Source organism: Podarcis tiliguerta (genome assembly GCF_965153285.1).
Source record: "Podarcis tiliguerta genome assembly, chromosome: 5".
NCBI classification, from domain to species: domain Eukaryota; kingdom Metazoa; phylum Chordata; class Lepidosauria; order Squamata; family Lacertidae; genus Podarcis; species Podarcis tiliguerta.
The window spans coordinates 40,350,264-40,367,930 of record NC_139538.1 but is presented as its reverse complement, the minus strand read 5'-3'; the positions used below and the strand labels follow the sequence as shown (position 1 = coordinate 40,367,930).

The 17,667-nt window shown below is 42.9% G+C and overlaps 3 protein-coding genes across 13 annotated transcripts in view; 2 read left to right on the top strand and 1 right to left on the bottom strand.

Moving 5' to 3' along the window:
* The window catches only part of KLHL6 (kelch like family member 6), an 88,304-nt gene extending 74,788 nt beyond the window's left edge, over window positions 1-13,516 (top strand). The window contains exon 8 of the transcript XR_014512040.1: window positions 13,336-13,516. The gene's annotated coding sequence lies outside the window, so the exon portion shown is untranslated. The remainder of the gene's footprint in view (window positions 1-13,335) is intronic.
* ARHGEF4 (Rho guanine nucleotide exchange factor 4) overlaps window positions 1-17,667 on the top strand; it is a 155,228-nt gene that overhangs the window by 13,812 nt on the left and 123,749 nt on the right. For 2 of the 3 annotated variants that reach the window (XM_083443442.1, XM_083443441.1), the window contains exon 1: window positions 3,053-3,261. The exons of the other annotated variant lie outside the window; for it this stretch is intronic. In XM_083443442.1, the coding sequence (XP_083299568.1) occupies window positions 3,223-3,261 (39 nt within the window). In that variant the 5' untranslated portion in view covers window positions 3,053-3,222. Of the gene's footprint in view, window positions 1-3,052; window positions 3,262-17,667 lie in introns of those variants that run through there. 3 annotated transcript variants of the gene reach the window in all.
* The window catches only part of GPR148 (G protein-coupled receptor 148), a 97,534-nt gene that overhangs the window by 68,048 nt on the left and 11,819 nt on the right, over window positions 1-17,667 (bottom strand). The window lies entirely within an intron of this gene.

Genomic DNA, 17,667 nt, shown 5'->3' with positions numbered 1-17,667 from the left:
GCTTAATGGTTTAGTAGCTCACTAGGAACCAATTATGTTTCATCTATCTCCATTTCTTTATTCAGTGTCTGTTTTTGTTAATCGTACAAAACCAAAACAAAACACCCAACCTAGAATGCAGCGGTGGAAGGGACCTTGGAGATCTTGCCAAAGTGGCATAGTAATTAAGAGTGCTGGATTAGGACCTGGGAGAAATCCTCACCTAGCCATGAAACTCACTGGGTGACCTGTTAAGAGTTAGTGAGAAAGAGCCATTTGTTTCCAGAAACTGTGAGTAGATTCTTGAAGATTCTTGAAGCATCGAGGTGCAAGTTTGTTTACTCTACAGCACTTAGAAATAGCTGTGGAGCACTTATCTGCAGACCTGCGCAATTCCTGCAGGGGAGAGACTGCTGAGCTGTGTGTAGGCAGCATGTAGGCCTGAAGTGTGCCTTACTATCTGTGTGGTAGTAAAGTTGTAAATAGTCTTCTACCGACACGACTGTCAATGCCTTTCGAGTAAACAATGCTTGGTTGAGTTTTACTGCTTCCGTGAGGGTTTAATTGCCATCGGCTGTGCACAACTTGATCCTTTCAACGCGAAGCTGTGCAATCGTCACTCTGCTATGCAAGAGAGCTAGCATACACACAAGGAAGTGTTGCTGGAGCAGCTTCAAGACTTGCGGTTGGAGATTGTAAAACTTCTTCGTGACCTTGGGCCAGTAACAGTCCCTCAGCCCAACCTACCTCACAGAGTTGTTGTGAGGATAAAACGAGGAGGAAGAGAGCCATGCACATCACATTAGGCTCCTTGGAAGAAAGATGGGCTACAAATGCAATGCAATGCAATAATTAAGACAAAACCATCTATTCTAAATGTCAAGCTTAATACAGGATCTGCATTGCAAGATACCACTATGCATCCTTGACAGATAACCATTCAGCCCCTGCTTAAATATCTCCTGTGAAGGAGAGCCCACCACTCCTGAGCCATCCTGTTCCACTCTTGAACACCTATTGCCATCAGGAAGTTTCTCCTAAACTGAAATATGCTCTCTTGCGATTTTCACCATTGGTTTTAGTGGAGCAATGGAGACAAGTCTGCTCCATTTTCTGCTTGCTGCATGATCTCCATAAGAACTGAAACTGTGCTCCCAAGACGATGCAGTGCATTTGTAACGTTCCTACATTTCTGATTGATGGCAACCAGCTTTGTCAGTACCGACCCATTTGGGAGAAGGCAATTTCCTAACAGACAATCACCCCAATAGGTAAAGATGGCAGGACCTTATGGACAGCCACATGTATACAGCCTCCTCTTGCATGTAATGATATCAGGATGGGACTAGCATGCGTTGCTTGGAACCATGTTGCTTTTTAAAAATGCCACTGCAATAATTAATTCATTTTCCTTTGGCTCCAGCTTTTAAGGAATGATTTGAGCAATTCATTGGTTAAGAAGTCCCCTACGGTACAGAGCAGACAACCCCTATTTACTAATTTACTTTGATTTATAAAACACTTAATCCCTCAAACTCTGGGGAGACATGTTCAATGACCTATTTAAATACAATCCTTAATTCATTTACCCTCATAATAGCTTTGTGAGGAAGGTCACATATGGAGAAGGGGGCTGAGTAATAGCTGTACTATAGGATTAATCCCAGGGGTTGCTCTCCTTGTCAGCCTGTCTGCATCCAGGTAACGGGCTGCAGATTGGCATAGCAGAAAAGCAGACTCATAGAGGAACTGGCTGAGAGGAAGTCCCATCTGGAGGAAACAATCAGCTCTTGCATTTTCTGTAGTTTATTTATTAGTTCAAATGAAGTATTCTTACTTGCTTGACTCCTAAGAAAGTGATTCAGCAATAACTTGCCCAAAGCCACCCAGTGACTGACCTGGGATTTGAAATCCAGGTCTGTGGACACATTGCATTTTCTTCTATAATAAATGGAGATTGGCTTCTTTTTTTTCTACATAGTCCATAGACAATCAAGATCTAATGCTTATATTTTCGCCCCTGAAAAATTCTCCTTCAGAATGTGGTTTCATTCTGAAAAGAAAAGCTCATTGAAGATTGATTCTACATTACCTCGGGGTGTGTTTGTTTGAAAACCAATGCAGACAGTCCCAGGAATGGGAAGGGCCCATGAGGAAGGCTGAGGCAGCTGCCTTGGAATGCCAAGACGTGGCATCCCTGTGGGCACCCTGCCTGCCCCTGGCAGAGAAGTGATGAGCACTTCCACACAACCTAGCTTTGGGAACTGAGGCGGCAGGGACACCTTCTCATTCTGCATACTGAGGCTGATTGCAGAGAAATCTTAGTTCAGCACTACAGATAGGTCAACATCCTCCACCACGCTGAGGGCAGCAGGCTACGTTAGCGACTGGAAGTAATACTGTGTAGCACGCACAACTCTGTTACCCAACACCTCTGTACTGTTCCCCTCCAGCATCTGCCACTTGAGGCAGCTGCTTCACTCTGCCAAATGATAGGGCCAGCCCTGCTCACTGGGTGACCTTGAATGTAGTCTCTCTCTCAGTCAGCCTAACCCTATCTCACAAGGGTGTTGTGAGGATAAAATGTGGGGGGACGGGACCATGTATGTCACATGTAGCTGCTTGGAGTAAGGGTGGGATATAAATGCAGGCTTTTTGTACTTGGAAACAGGTAGCGGAGATGTTAAAGTGATATATTTCTGCCTAGATTTTAATGAGGTTTCAGCGTCTGCATTTTACAGCGGATGTTCTTTGCCCTGAGCTAAGGGCTAAAGTGAGGAGGAGTGAAATGAAGAGTTAAATACCCATTGATTGAGGTAACTCTTGGCAAACAAAACAAAGGGGGGGGGGGAGCAGAGAAGGACAGGATGTAAATGACCATGTACTTTCCCTTTGAGTCTCATTGGCTACCAGCTCCTTTGGATGAGCTCACAAATGGTCCTTCGTATTATACATTTAGCAAACACAATGGTTATCGTTCTGAGCATGCCCAGTAGAAATGCTCCGGGGCCAGCAAACTGTGAACAAACCTGTTTGCACTGTACAGCCAGCGCAGATAAGCCCTAATTGTTATGCAACTCCTTAGCATAAGCTCCTGGCATGCCTCATATGATTCTCTTGTACTAAGTCTGTCCAAAATAGCAACAAGAAAGCATGTAACTAAAGACACAGCAGGGGTGTAGGAATTCACACAGGCCTTGGATATTCTAAAGGTTGAACAGCTCCTTATTCCTTTTTCCAAAAATGCTAAGCATAATGTATTTTCTCCGGAGCTTCTTCAAGGTAAGAAGTTTTAAAACTTTTTCTAAGTGTGTTTCAAGGTAAAAGAAAACTTGATTTCCAGGGGGACTGGAACGAAGCACACTGTGTGTGTGAGCTCTATTCATTATTAGATACGATTCTGGAAACTGGTTATCTGCTGCATGAGTTAACCGATAGATATACTTATATTTATACCACATCTGGTTTTTATGGCAAATAAAACTTTATGTGATTTTGTTTAAAATTAAACTTTGTTCCTCCAGAGAGTGAAGACGGAGAATAGCTGGCAGAACATTTAATCAGGCTGAGTGATTCATTGTGCTAGTGATTCATTCCACTGCAATTCATTACTTTTGTGCGTACTTAAGACTTCTCCCTTGTATTTTAAGCAAGTGCAAGTAAACTTCAGAACAAAAGTATGTCTGTCTGTGTGGACCCCAGGGTTGTGCATTATTATAAAATAGCTTTGGAGATACAAGGAATTCAGTATTGGGATGATAATTCATGTCTGAATTTTATCAAGAGTGTGAGCTTTTTCCTGCTCTTCCTTCGCATTCTGATTCTCCAGGAGGGTAATCAAGCATTTTGTCTTTATGCCTGAGAGTGAACTGGTGCAAGTCAAGTAGATCCTCTTTTACGGTAGATGGCAAGAACCATGGCTTGTGGAGAAAGTGATATTTAATCACAAGCTCCAAGTTGACTTCGTTGACATGCCTTGTAGCCTGATTCTACGGTGCAAGTCCCTCCAGGTTCTATGAAATTTACCTTCCAATTAGTGTGCAGCCTTCGTTCTCCGTGACAAATTCCATTCATTTACAGATAAATCCGCAAATGGTATTTCACCTGCTTTGAAAAATTAAAAAAGCGCCACGCAGAGTGCAGAGTGTACAATTTCAGCTGTAGCGTGAAACTGTAACTAATATAGGATACTGTTCAAATTTGCTGAAAATGGATTTCTGCCAGGTTAAACAGGGAATTTAGCCACGGTGCCAAGCATCCAAGTAGCCAGACAAACGTTACAGTAGAGTGGAGGAATTTCTGCTATTGTACCTTTGCTCTCCTATCTCTCTTTACAATCCCTTGTATTTACAGAAGAGAAAGGCACAACAATAGTTCAGACAAGTCTTCAAGGGTGTGAAGCACTGATATTTTGCAAGTGCACAACCACAGCACTGGCAAATGCACCCTCTGGGAAACTGGTTCAGAGTTTGTTGTGTTGATTGGAGTGCACAGATATGCCCTTGGGCTGATAGGAAATAATATGGTTGCATTTGGACAATTCTACACATTATTGAAGGCACACTTGGATTTCTTACTCTGAATGAGAACCACAAGCACCCCTGGCTTTTTGATAGGGGTTTTTACATGTTACAGTTTTTGCCTGCACATCCAACAAAGCATCTTACTGCACATCCAACAAAGATAACATGTGAAATGTGAAAGGTAGCATGTGAAGTGTACTTTTCAGAAAGGGCAACAACAACAAAAAAAGAAGTTTTAAACTAGGACAGCTTGTTGTGAATCAAACCTTCATATGAAAGGGTGGGGGTGCAGACTATAAAGTATACTTGGTGCAAATGTTCAAAACAGTTGGGACAGATGCAATTCCAGAAGAACCTGGCTGTCTGCAGTTCGCATTTCCTACAATGGCTGCTTCACTGGATGTGTGTTAAAATTAGTCAGTTTTTCAGCAGGTTCCACAAACAGGGTTGCCACTTTCCCCCCTGAAAGCTTGCTGACTCTGAGTCAGTGAGAGCAGAAGAACAGGCAGATGTTCACCAAGGGCAGCTTTTCTGATCATGCAAGGGAAAGGCAGCATCTGTTAATATTCATGTTGCTGCAAAAGGCATGAGCTTCCTTGTCCACTAACAAGTGAAAAACTGATCCACAAACCATATAACTTGCAGTATCTACATTAAAAGCAGCTCTATTAATCCCATGAGACTGAGGCCCTTAAAAGATCTAGTAAGGCAGTTTGAGTGGTTTGTGTGCCTGAGCTTGCGGCATCACCACTCCCTTTCACAAAATGGGAAACAGTTTGTGCCTGTGGTGTACATATCCCAGCACAAAGTGCAGTCCAGTTAATCACCCGTTTTATATTTGTAGTGTGATATCCCAGCCAAAAGAGAGGTGAGTTGTTTTAATATTTCGATAAAATCTTATTTCCATGCTAGCTTCCCTAAAAATATTTTGTCCATTCACTTCCTCCCACATGTATATCAGAAATAACCAAGAATACATCCTTTTTTTAAAAAAAAATCAAACCTTGGACTAGTACTTTTTGTTTGTTTATAGCAACAAAACTCTCATAATTCCCAGAGTCAACATTTTGTAAGCAGTAATGTCATTTCATGGCTCTCCCCTAAGATTGGACAATTATTATTTTTATAAGCAAAGAATCATGATTTGTGTAATTCAGTGAATCAGATCAACACAGTCTAATTCCCAATGCAGAACTGTTCCATGTGCTCTTCACATGGATCCTTATTTTAGAGAACGGTACACTCCTCCCCCTCAGTTCATTGTTTAGGAAAGTTTTTAATGTTTGATATTTTAAAAAGGTAAAGGTACCCCTGCCCGTCAGGGCCAGTCGTGACCGACTCTAGGGTTGCGCGCTCATCCCGCTCAAGAGGCCGGGAGCCGGCGCTGTCCGAAGACACTTCCGGGTCATGTGGCCAGCGTGACGAAGCTGCATCTGGCAAGCCAGCACCAGTGCCGCACACGGAAACGCCGTTTACCTTCCTGCTAGAAAGCGGTCCCTATTTATCTACTTGCACTTAGGGGTGCTTTCGAACTGCTAGGTGGGCAGGAGCTGGGACCGAATGATGGGAGCTCACCCCGCTGCGGGGATTTAAACCGCTGACCTTGCGATCAGCAAGTCCTAGGCTCTGTGATTTAACCCACAGCGCCATCCGCGGCCCCGTTTGATATTTTAGCGTGTTTTTAATATTCTGTTGGAAGCCGCCCAGAGTGGCTGGGGAAACCCAGCCAGATGGGTGAGGTACAAATAATAAATTATAATTACTATTACTGTGGTACCTTGGGTTAAGTACTTAATTCGTTCTGGAGGTCCATTCTTAACCTGAAACTGTTCTTAACCTGAAGCACCACTTTATCTAATGGGGCCTCCCACTGCCGCCGCACCGCCGGAGCACAATTTCTGTTCTCATCCTGAAGCAAAGTTCTTAACCCAAGGCACTAATTCTGGTTTAGCGGAGTCTGTAACCTGAAGCGTATGTAACCCGAGGTACTACTGTATTGTTACACTGGAGTGGCAGCTGCCATAGCATAAAAGGTAGTGTTGGAGCAGATGCCACATTTCTGACATTCAGTTCACAGAATCATTATCACTGGAAGGTCCATCAGGCATTTAGTAAAGTTATCATATTGAATGGCAAGACCACCCACCCAACATGCCCCCATAAGTCAGGTAATGCTATCCTTGGCCACAACATGTCTGAAAACACCAAGATCCTGAAAGTACAGACCAAACATAACACAAACAGGGAGTGAGTGCACTGTAGAAAAGCGTCTGTGGAGCAATCAGCTGTATGCAAGAAAAACAGGATACAGCTAGGAGAGACCACAGACTTCTTACACATGGATGTACACAGACATTCTGCCTCTAGTCAATCTGACCTGGGAAAACTGTCTTCCCAAGTTCAAAGTTTGTGATCGGCCAGAGCTAATGCAGCGGCAAAACCCACCCACTGAGATTTACAAAGGTTTATTGGGGAAAGGGGAGGTGGGATTCCAGCATCTCTCCCAGCTCCAAGCCAGACAGCTGATGGGGGTTTGATAGATTCAAAGAACATTGAATGGTACTCTTGTAATATTTGTTGTGGGGATGGGATCTCTGGTAACTGCATTCTGTGACTGAAGTTCACCTCCTCTCCAACACTGACATGCATGTTTTCTTGTTATTCCTGCAACATATTTTTATGCTTTCAAATGATAGTATGTTATTGGAAGGGGTGGCATAGATATATGAATAGACTTTAAGAAATGCCTTTCCCCCCTCAAGTTAGCCTTTTGAAATGTCACTACGACTAATCTGTTAGGACCAGTTACCATAATAATATCGCTCAATACACCCATGTAAACCAGAATGGGTTAATTCCACGATGGGAGTGGGAATATATTAGGGTTGGCTAGTTTTAAATTAGTTTAAAATAAAAGCTACAGTTCTGTTCTGTCTTCATTGTATACAAGTTACTTTTGCTGCATAATTTGCCCATAGTTCTCTCTCTATTGGGTGAAATGGGAACTTAAAAGCCCTCTAGCTTTAAAACTGCCAAGCCCATTTTAAACAAACTAACAAAAGAAAAAACAATGAATATTTCCATTCTTAACATAATTTCAGTCACCAAAATGACAAGTTTAAGATTCTTTTCTTAGTTGGCAAAAAATAAAATAAAAATGATCAGAGACAGACACGCCCATTCCTCTATTTTTTCCATCAGATTTCTTTGAAATCCAGAGAGCTTGTACAACTTACCAAATAAATCCTCCATACTAAATTTTAAATTGATGGAACAAATCATGTTACTTTTATAAAGTTCCACTTGCTCATTTGGAGAAAAAGATTGTCCTAAGCATATTTATCTCCAAGTAAGTCTCATTAAAATAAAATAAAAATCTGAATAAACATGATTAGGAGGGTGGTGCTTGTAAAACATTTTGTTAATGTTAGAGATCTAACTGGAGTCAAAAGCAGGGCAGTGAATAACTTTTTTGTTGGTGTTTTAATAATGCAAAGATGCTTTCAAGTAAGTCACACTCAGCATAGACCTATTGAAATTAATGAACATGACTGAGTTAAATCTATTTATTTCAATGGGTCTACTCTGAGTAAAAGTCAGTTGAATACCACCCACCCTAGGTTTTTAACTTTGGAGTCCTTAAATCCCATTCTCCAGTTTATGTTGAGTACAGATATGGGTAAAATGAGTTAATGTTCTTTAATGGCTAGAGAAGTTTTCCTGATAGTCTTGAACGTCTCTCAAGCCTTTGGAAGGTGACACTCTCCAACCAGAGCAGAGACAGATAATGTTTTTTGGTCCAAGGCCTTTGCACTGTCTCACTGCAACTCCTCTGGAAGCCACATGCCAGCAGTGGATGTGGCCGTAAGTGAGTGTGGTCAGGCCACACTCTTACACTCTCTCCCATCCATGCAGGTGCACACACAGGCAGAGGAGAAATATGTATTAGCACATTACCCCTATTTAAACCTATGTCCTGTATTCTGAAACATGCCAGGGCTGGAGTGTCTGCAAGTACAGAAAGAAAACTTCTTAATTTAACACAGGAAGGCTTTCAATGGCATGCTGAGTGAAGAAGTGATCTCTGGGAGATTTTAAAAGACATCTAGAGGGAGGAAATAATAATAGCAAAAGGGGATGAAATAGGTGGAAATAAGGACATGCATTCTCTGCTCGGCTCCCCGGTCTGGTATGCATAACTCCTTACAGAGGCTCCAACTAATACTGCAGTGCTTTCCCTCCTCTAGGCCAGTGCCATTTTTAATTACTACTCTGGTGTAGTACTTAAACTACATCAGTGGTACTGAGGAGCAGATCAGAGCAGCCCGGAAACAGGAAGGAGTGCTCAGGTCTGCTTCATTTTTTTCCAGGTGCATCAGAGCAGATGGGACTGCTCCTTCCTCATACTGGAGCACTCTGATCTGCCCCTAAGCACTGCTCACCATCACCAATGCTGGCAACACACTGGTTTGGGAGCTAGTGGGCCTTTTACAAAGTTCTGGTGGGTTGGATCAGGCCTCTCCAGACCACTCCTGAGGAGCAGAGAAGCAGTTTGAAGCCGTCCTGAACACTGACTGGCAGGGCCGCCCCAGGTTGCTCTGCCCCGAGAGGAAAAACAGAAAATGCTCCTTCTCCTCTGGGTGTGCAGCAGAGGAGGTGGCGGTCTACAAGTGAGGAAGTGAGTGGCGTGCTCCTCAGAGGCCGGCCTTGCCACCTTTCTCAGGTGCCTGGAGCCTGCCATCTTGCCTAATGACTGGGTTCAGGGAGCTGGAGAGGGAAGGAAAACGCAGTCAGGACACTGGAGAATGTTGTGGGGAGATCCCTGCCATACAAACATAGGAAGCTGCCTTATACTAATGTTGGCCACCTGTCCATCTAGCTCAGTATTTTCTGCCAGCTTCTGGTGGTTATGGTCTTCCAGTTCTCCACACTTGCCCTGCATCTGCATGAGCACCATGGGCCAACCCAACCCACACTTTCCTGTCTGCCTTAGTAGCAGGCAGTCTTCTGTAGCAAATGGACACTCTGCTGAAGAACAGACCAAATCTGATGTAGAAGTCCTCTCATCCCACTTTGGCCTGTGGGCTGGAACAGAGGCCACATTCACAACATATATGTAGATCATAATCACTTTACACAGTTGTAGCTTTTCCCATAGAACTCTGGGAACTGTTGTTTGTTAAAGGAGCTGAGTTGTTAAAAGACCCCTATTCCCCTCAAAGAGCTACAGTTTCCAGCGCGGGTTAACTGTCAATCCCTCTTTAGAGGCAGCCACGACTGTTTAAAGTGCTTTATATGTATGGTTTGAATGTGGTCAGAATCTAGACAAGGCGTGCTTTTAAACTGCCTTTAAATCTGTCTCTAAATCTTGCTCATTAGCAATAATCCACACAGTTTGCTCTATAGCTGAGCATTGTCCTAGTTCAAGAACAGAGTGGGCTGCAGCTTGATTACTGGGGTAACGTATAGGGCAGCATACTAAGACCACTGTTAGGAGGCCCACCTCAGAAGGGTTGTCTGGAAGGAACTTCTGCAAGCGAGTGGGTGCCACAAGTGCAGCCAACACTTCTTTTGAGTTTGGGTGGGAGTCCAAATAAGCGATTTATGAAGGGTGAACTTTGTACCTTTAGATGAGGAGCATTAACTTTCAAATATCATGTTGCCAGCCCTTCTCCAACAGAGGGTGAATTGCAGCACCAGCCAACCCACACAAGTTCTGGATATATTGTTCAGCTTCAAAGATATGAACATAGCTGTGTGTGTGTGTTCCTGTTAACAGTTCATAGTGTTGCATTCAGCAAGCTAGTCTTTCCATGGGGGCGGTGAGCAACAGGAAAGCAGGCACTCCAACAACACGTCCAGGGAACACATCCTGCAAAGTTTTGAAATGCCAGCTTCAAAACATAGAACTTCCTTCCTGAAACAGGAGGAGGAACAGGCGTGTATCTTTGTAGTGTACGAATCACCTGCTAGATTAGAGTTAGATTGGATTTCTGACCCTTTTAAGGCATGGCCTCTTCCTGTATGTGGCTAGAACATCAGATGCTGCCTTACAGCAAGTCAGAACATTGCCTCATCTAGCTCACTTTGGTCTAAACCAGCCTTTCTCAACCTGTGGTTCCCCAGATGTTGTTGAACTACAACTCCCATCACCCCTAGCTAGCAAGGCCAGCGCTCAGGGATGATGGGAGTTGTAGTCCAACAACATCTGGGGACCCACAGGTTGAGAACCGCTGGTAGCAACTCTGCAGTGTTTCAGGCAGGGTTCTCTCTCAGTCCTACCTGGATATGCCAAGGACTAGACATGGCAAAACAGTGTTGTTGCCTAGGGCCCTTGGATGCTACCTTTGTATTCCTTACCAACCAACCACCTGCTGCTGCATTATCACTTGAGAGATCAGTGGGGAGATATAGAGATGTGTATTGTTACTGGGGGTGGGTCTTCACTGTGTGTCTCCAGCCCTAGGAACTGTGGGTTTCTGTGCTTGGACCTAAGAGGGTAAACATCTTCACCAGCTTTATGAGGAAACTTGTCGCCAACTCGAAAGCAGTGGTGGAAACTTGAGCTATACAGAATGTAAAGGCATGGACTAGCTAGGAAAGAATGTATTATCTTCTAATGTGAAATGGTGTACTGTTACAGGATACAAATGCCCATTAGCTACAAGTATGCATAAAGACCAAAAGATTAACATAGCTATTAAATATTGCATTTCTTTATTTGTTTTAGTTCTAGATTGCCCTTCATTGCACAGGAGCCCAGGGTAGTGTATAAAATCTGAAAACACAATCAAATAACTGCAAAACATTATAACACCTATAAATGGCATCTCTAAAACAACCTTACTTAACACAAAACATAATGTACTAAGCAGCTGGGTCTTTGGGCATTTATATCTAAAAGTGCAGATGAAAAAATATGTCTATAGCTGATATCTAAAGACTGATAATCCGGGGGACAAATATATTTTTGCTGAGACAGAATTTCACAGTTAGGGTGCCACCACTGAGAAGGCCCTGTCCTAGGTGACCTTCCTTGGTGATCTCAAGACATGTGTCACACTCAGGGAGGTGCTCCTTTAAGAACTCAGGTATCAAGCTGTTTAGGAATTTGTACAACCTTGAACTTGAGCCTGGTAGTTCGCAGGGAGACAATGAAATGCTTCTTTTAAGGATGATTGTCATATGAGTCACCTTGTTGCCCTGTTTAATTGCTGAGTAGCTGCATTCTGCACCAACTGCAGCTTCTAGACCATCTTCAAGAATAGCCCCTCATAAAACACAATGTAATAGTCCAATCAAGAGGTTATCAGAGCATGGATTAGTGATACCAGGCTGTCCTGGCCCAGGAATGGCTGCAGCTGATAAACCAGCTGTCCCTTGACTTGTTTCAGAGGGAATTCCCTAGGCTATGTCCAATCTTTGAGAAGGCCCTCTCCTCCCCTTCACGGGTTGTAATACAGTGTGCTGAAGGCTGTGTACACACTATACCTCTAAAGCATATTCTTTCCCTCAAAGAATTATGGGTACTGTAGTGTACCTCCTACAGAGTTGCAATTCCAGCAGCCATAACAAACCACAGTGCTTTGGATATTTTTAAAAGATGTAGTGTGTGCCTCAGCAGGCAACAGGACAACCAGGAGAGCTGCCTTTTGCTGCGTGCAATTGTTATTGTACTCCAATTAATCCAAAATTTATGAAGAGCTTCTCTACTTAACATGTTTGTTTTCTTCTTCTGAGTCTACTGAGCCCTGGTAAATATTGCTTGGACAGGATCGTACAGCTCTGAAGTAACGGCATGCACCAGATGTTCATCCTCCTGGGTAATTGAAATCATTGTTGAAATCACATGTTACAACAGCTGTAATCTCAACTAAACAATAATACTCTGTTGATGTAGTTGATGCTTGGACCTGTGCAAGCTTTGCCTCAGAGTGCAAGAAACCTTTGAAGACTGAAAAGGGTTCTCCAAGATGTTCTTAATGTTTGAACTTGGTTTGTTTGTAACAACCTATTCTGATGCATCAATGCTGAACTCTGCCAGTTGCAAAAGCAAACATCCAATAAACTGAGCTAGGTTCTGCTCTTCCAGTGGGACTGGGTGTGGGTAAAATATTCAGGCGATGTGTATTTAATGCATCTGCTGTTAAACAAAGAAATTAAGAAGTGCCTGTTGGATTAGGCCAATGGCCCATCTAGCCCACCAAATGCCTGTGGGAAACCTGCAAACAGGACACAAGAGCACTTTCCCTTCCTGTGGTTTCCAACAACTGGTATTTACAACTATTGCTGCCTCTCACCATGAAGGCAGCACAGAACCATAACGCCAGGAAAATTAACTACGAACCCATAAATTTGGGATCCTCTCCAAACCCGTGCCGAAGTTTTGCAGTATTGGGGGAGTGTTTAGCAGTGCCCCACAAACTGAGCAACTGATACCTCAAACATGGGGGTCATATTTAATATTAACTATGAACCCCAAATGTTAGGGTCCCCTCCAAACTGGTACCAAATTGTTGTAGTTGTTTTGCAGCAAAAGCCCGGCATTTTGTAGCGCCACACAAACTGAGCATTGAAACTGCAAAACTTTGGCACAGGCTTGGAGAGGATCCCAAATTTGGGGGTCTGTAGTTAATGGGGCCCATCATGCCTAATAGCCACTGAGAGCCTTATCCTCAATGAACTTGTCAAATTCTCTTCTAAAGCCACCCAAGATGGTGAACATGATAACTGCCTCCTGTGGGTGCAAGTTCCATATTTTAACTATGTGATGTGAACAAGGACTTGCTTTTATCAGCCTCAATCTCCCAAAAGTTCTAGTGTTATACAGTAGTACTTTGGGTTACAGATGCTTCAGGTTACAGACTCTGCTAACCCAGAAATAGTACCTTGGGTTAAGAACTTTGCTTCAGGATGAGAACAGAAATCGTGCGGCGGCAGCGGGAGGCCCCTTTAGCTAAAGTGGTACTTCAGGTTAAGAACAGTTTCAGGTTAAGAACAGACCTCCAGAACGAATTAAGTTCTTAACCCAAGGTACCATTGTACTGCCCAAGAATGGATTTGTTATCTGACATAGAGTTCTGCATCCTGGCAAAATTATATGGGGCAGGATCAGCTTATTTCTGTTTTGGTTTTTTTTGGGTCAGTTTTGTATTTGAGACCTTACATTATTTCTCAATCATATGTCTGTTTTGTCCTGATCTTTTCTTTTCTTTTTGCAGAAGACTCACATTAAACTGTATGCATTTCATACACATTTTATGCAATCCAACTCCCTAAAACACACATTTGTGTATACTTTTGAGTTTCCCTAAAAATATCCATTTTTTACACTTTTTTAATGTGAAATATGCATTTTTGTTTCTTTTCATTTAAACCAAAACAGCATTGCAAAATTTGAGGAACTGATAGCTGCGTTCTAATTTGCATCTAAGCGTGGAACCAGTGAATTAGGTCAATTTGTTTTAAAATATCCCCTCCATCCTTACAAGATTAGCAGTTGCTTTTTAAAATCAGATTTCTAGCCTCCAGAGTTGTTAACAGCACAGGAGCACTGCCAGAATAAAATGGCAAGCGTAACAATGACTAAACAGAGAATCACTAGATTATGCTCTGGTTGACCTCTCAAAGAAATGGAGCCCAAAATAGCACTAATTGTAATCTGTGCTATCTAGCTATCCAGTCGAGTGCAGAGGGAACCAACACCTGCCAACCTATGAATTGCTGCTTAGCAGTTTAATCTAATTAAATGCCATATGAATATTAATCTTCTCCTTTTATGGAGTTACATTATGCCACTGTGTAGCCGAGTGTTGCATATGGCCCACCAGGCCGTGGGAATTGGGAGGGTTTGATCTCCTGACAACATTAATGGCTGATGTGAGGCTTTTATATGAATAGTTTCCTTTGTAAATTAGTTAAATCTGTTTTGCAGCTGAAGTTGTGCATTCGATGCGGAGTAGGGAGGCTGTTTATGGGTTATTTATACTTTGCAGCATATTGGGACATCTTCTTGAGACTCTCTCTCTCTCTCTGCTTAATTGTTAAGGTGAAATTGAAGGGTGTGGAGCCTTAGAGAAAACTGGTTTCACCTGGGTGTGTCTCATGGGGTAGGACCTCAAGCATAAATTATTTGAAAGAATCAGCTTGGAGTAGCCCTTGAAAGACGCATGTTACTTACTGAAATGTGTTTGGAGTGGTTCCAAGAGAAATGGAGGTGCAAAAATCCTTCCATGAAACACTGTCACTTCTTTAACAAGCTTTTTTGATTCAGAGACCGAAACCTTCAGAGCTCACTACCTTCAGGGACCCATTCATTAACATTCAGGGGCATGCTCAGAGAGTGCCCTGAGGGGGCTGAGCCCAGGCCATTTTGAGTCAGGCTCGCATTTCCTGCTCCTCTCTCTCCCTTCTTGAAAAACTTCTTTTTTTCTTGCTTGGCTTAGGAGGGCAGCTAGACACACTTCAAAGTGCCATGCTGGCAAGACCCCAACCACCCAGCATCTTAATTTGCTCAGAGGCGTTTATGCATCTAAATTAGCATGGGAGCATTTGTGTTATGGGCCAGCACCCAGAGTCCTTCAAGCAACTCTTTGTTAATATAATTTCTAAGTGCAAAACCAAAATCAAATACAGCAGTAATATTGCAATAAACATCTCCCCTCCCTAGCTGCCAGATTGAGACCCTGAGGGGGTTCCTGTACTTATAAGAGTTTCACAGAAGGGAGGTTTTTTTAAAAAACCTTTTGCAACTTTCCCCATCATGCTGCAGCATTGATGAGAGAAGCTGCACCACATGAAATTCTCACTTTATTGCAATTGCTAAGGGTACAGGAGCCCTCCCAGAGTCTGACCTGATTACACTGAACAGTGTTTCTATTGTTCTCCCACTAACACAGCTTTACTTAGCTAATTCCAGCTAATAATCTGCAGGCACCTTTACTAGGCTGATACCAAGGCTTGACCTCTTATTTGTCAGTTATATAAACATTGTGTCAGTTAGAAAATGAATCAAAATTCAAAGCCTGCTATTATCAGGATATACATTAATATGAAACTAACTTAGTTACTGGCATCTTGATCAGTCTACCTCTAACTGTAGCCTCTTGTCTTTTGTTCCTGATAGAAGTTCTATGCCTTTAAGAAATGCATGGCAGTAGAAAATCAAAAGCATCAGTTCTCCCCATCACTGCAATGATGAGCTAGGAAAATTCCACACCTGTAGAAATTCTACCTGCCATGCAGCTGTTTAAAGCACAGTCAGAGGCAATGTGACACATCAATACTTCTTATTTCTGTTTCGTTAAATGTACAGGCTTTATCCACACTAATGTAATATTTGGCTGTGATCAATTTATTCTGGAAAGAATGGAGGTGCCCTGAGAGAATCCTGATAGTCTGTCCTTTTAGAACCACAGCCATGCCTTCTGATCCTTAATTCAATTAGCTGGAAGTAAATCCTATTCACTCCTAATACAGTTGCTGCTGGGTAAGTAGGTTTGAGGATCACAGCTTCACCTAGTGGGTGACCAGATGTAAAAGATGACTGAGCTCCTTTCCGCAGGCTCAGTTTGCCCATACAGAGATGAAAAAGTGGGACCTTTGCCCAAATTCTCTCTTCAACACAAAAGGCGGCCAAACAACCCAGAAGGACCATGACGTGTGTCCCCCACCAGAGATACTGCCCTTTCCCGTACATTCTGTAGATAGACCCCATTTAGTATGTGCAGCCTGCTAAAGTTATGATCATCTAGCTACCGTTCCAGGCACAGGAAAATCAATAAAAGAAAAGAAAAAGAAAAAAGCAATCCTACCATCTTTAGGGTCGAAGCCTTAGTTCCACTGAGCTCAAAAACAAAGCTGTGAAGAGAAAACTGAAACACTATAAACAGTGGGGTTAAAAAGGCAAACAGGACATGCAAAAAAATAGTTTGTGACACAATTCAAATTAACCCTGAAATTTAACTGAATTGTCACATATTGTACTTTATGCATGTCTTTGCCATTTTAACTTGTTTACAGATTCCCCCCTTGCATCCATAAACAGTACCCCTGCCAATGGAGAACAACATTATCATGCATCTGATGAAGTGGACTTTGGTATGCCATAATAAATGTGACAAGACTGGGGTTTTTTTGTTTTTGTTTTGCAACGGAATTACAACCGCCGGCTACTTCTCAACACAGTACACCGTGTTCATTTATTCTTTTGGAGCTTGTCTGTACTTGCTTCTTACGCAGGTGTGTTAGTAAACTGACCATAAATTGCCTTAAAGAAAAAAAAAATCCTTAAATGATTGACGGAATACTGAAATTCCACAATGGAGGGGAAGAGCTGTAGCTTAGTGGAAGTGGAGCTGCTTTGCATGCAATAAGTTCAATCCCCAGCATCTCCAGACAGGGCTGGGAGACTCCCTGCTGAAACCTTGGAGAGCTTCTGCCAGTCAGTGTAGACAATTTTGAACTAGCTGGACCATTGGATTTGATTCAAAGAATCATAGAGGTGGGACCCCAAGGGTCATCTGATTTAACCCCCTGCAATGCAGGAATCTCAACTAAAGCATCCTTGACAGATGGCCATCCAACCTCTGCTTAAAAACCTCCAAGGAAGGAGAGTCCACAGCCTCCCGGGGTAGTCCATTGCACTGTTGAACAGCTCTCACTGTCAGAAAGCTCTTCCTGATTCACTCTAAGGGAACTTCCTATGTTCATTCTTGTGGTGCTTACAGAATAGCTGCATCTCATATGCATTGAGCAGTGTTTATTTTCTGGATAGGTAGTTATGGGCTGGTGGGGGAGAGGATAGAAGAGAAGGCACTAGCATTTTGTATTTAGGGGAGAATCAACATGGGTTGGGTCACCAATTGCTGCATAATTGTGCATAGCCCTTCAAAATATGCCTCGTGGTGGCCAGGGGGAAGCTGCAAATTGAACACCATCCCAAACCTACTAATCCTTTGAACTCAAAGGGAGCGCAGCAGAAAGTAGCAACACATACCTGTAGTCAAGTATCAAGGGTTCGAATACACTGGCAGTCCAAACATGGATAGCAGTAGCCTACATAAACTTTCGGTAGGGCTAAACAAAGAACAGGGTGCTGCTGTGAGCTGTCTCCTAGGTCTCTGGGAAAGAACAAAACAGTGTGCTTGTGTGTGAGTTTGCAAGG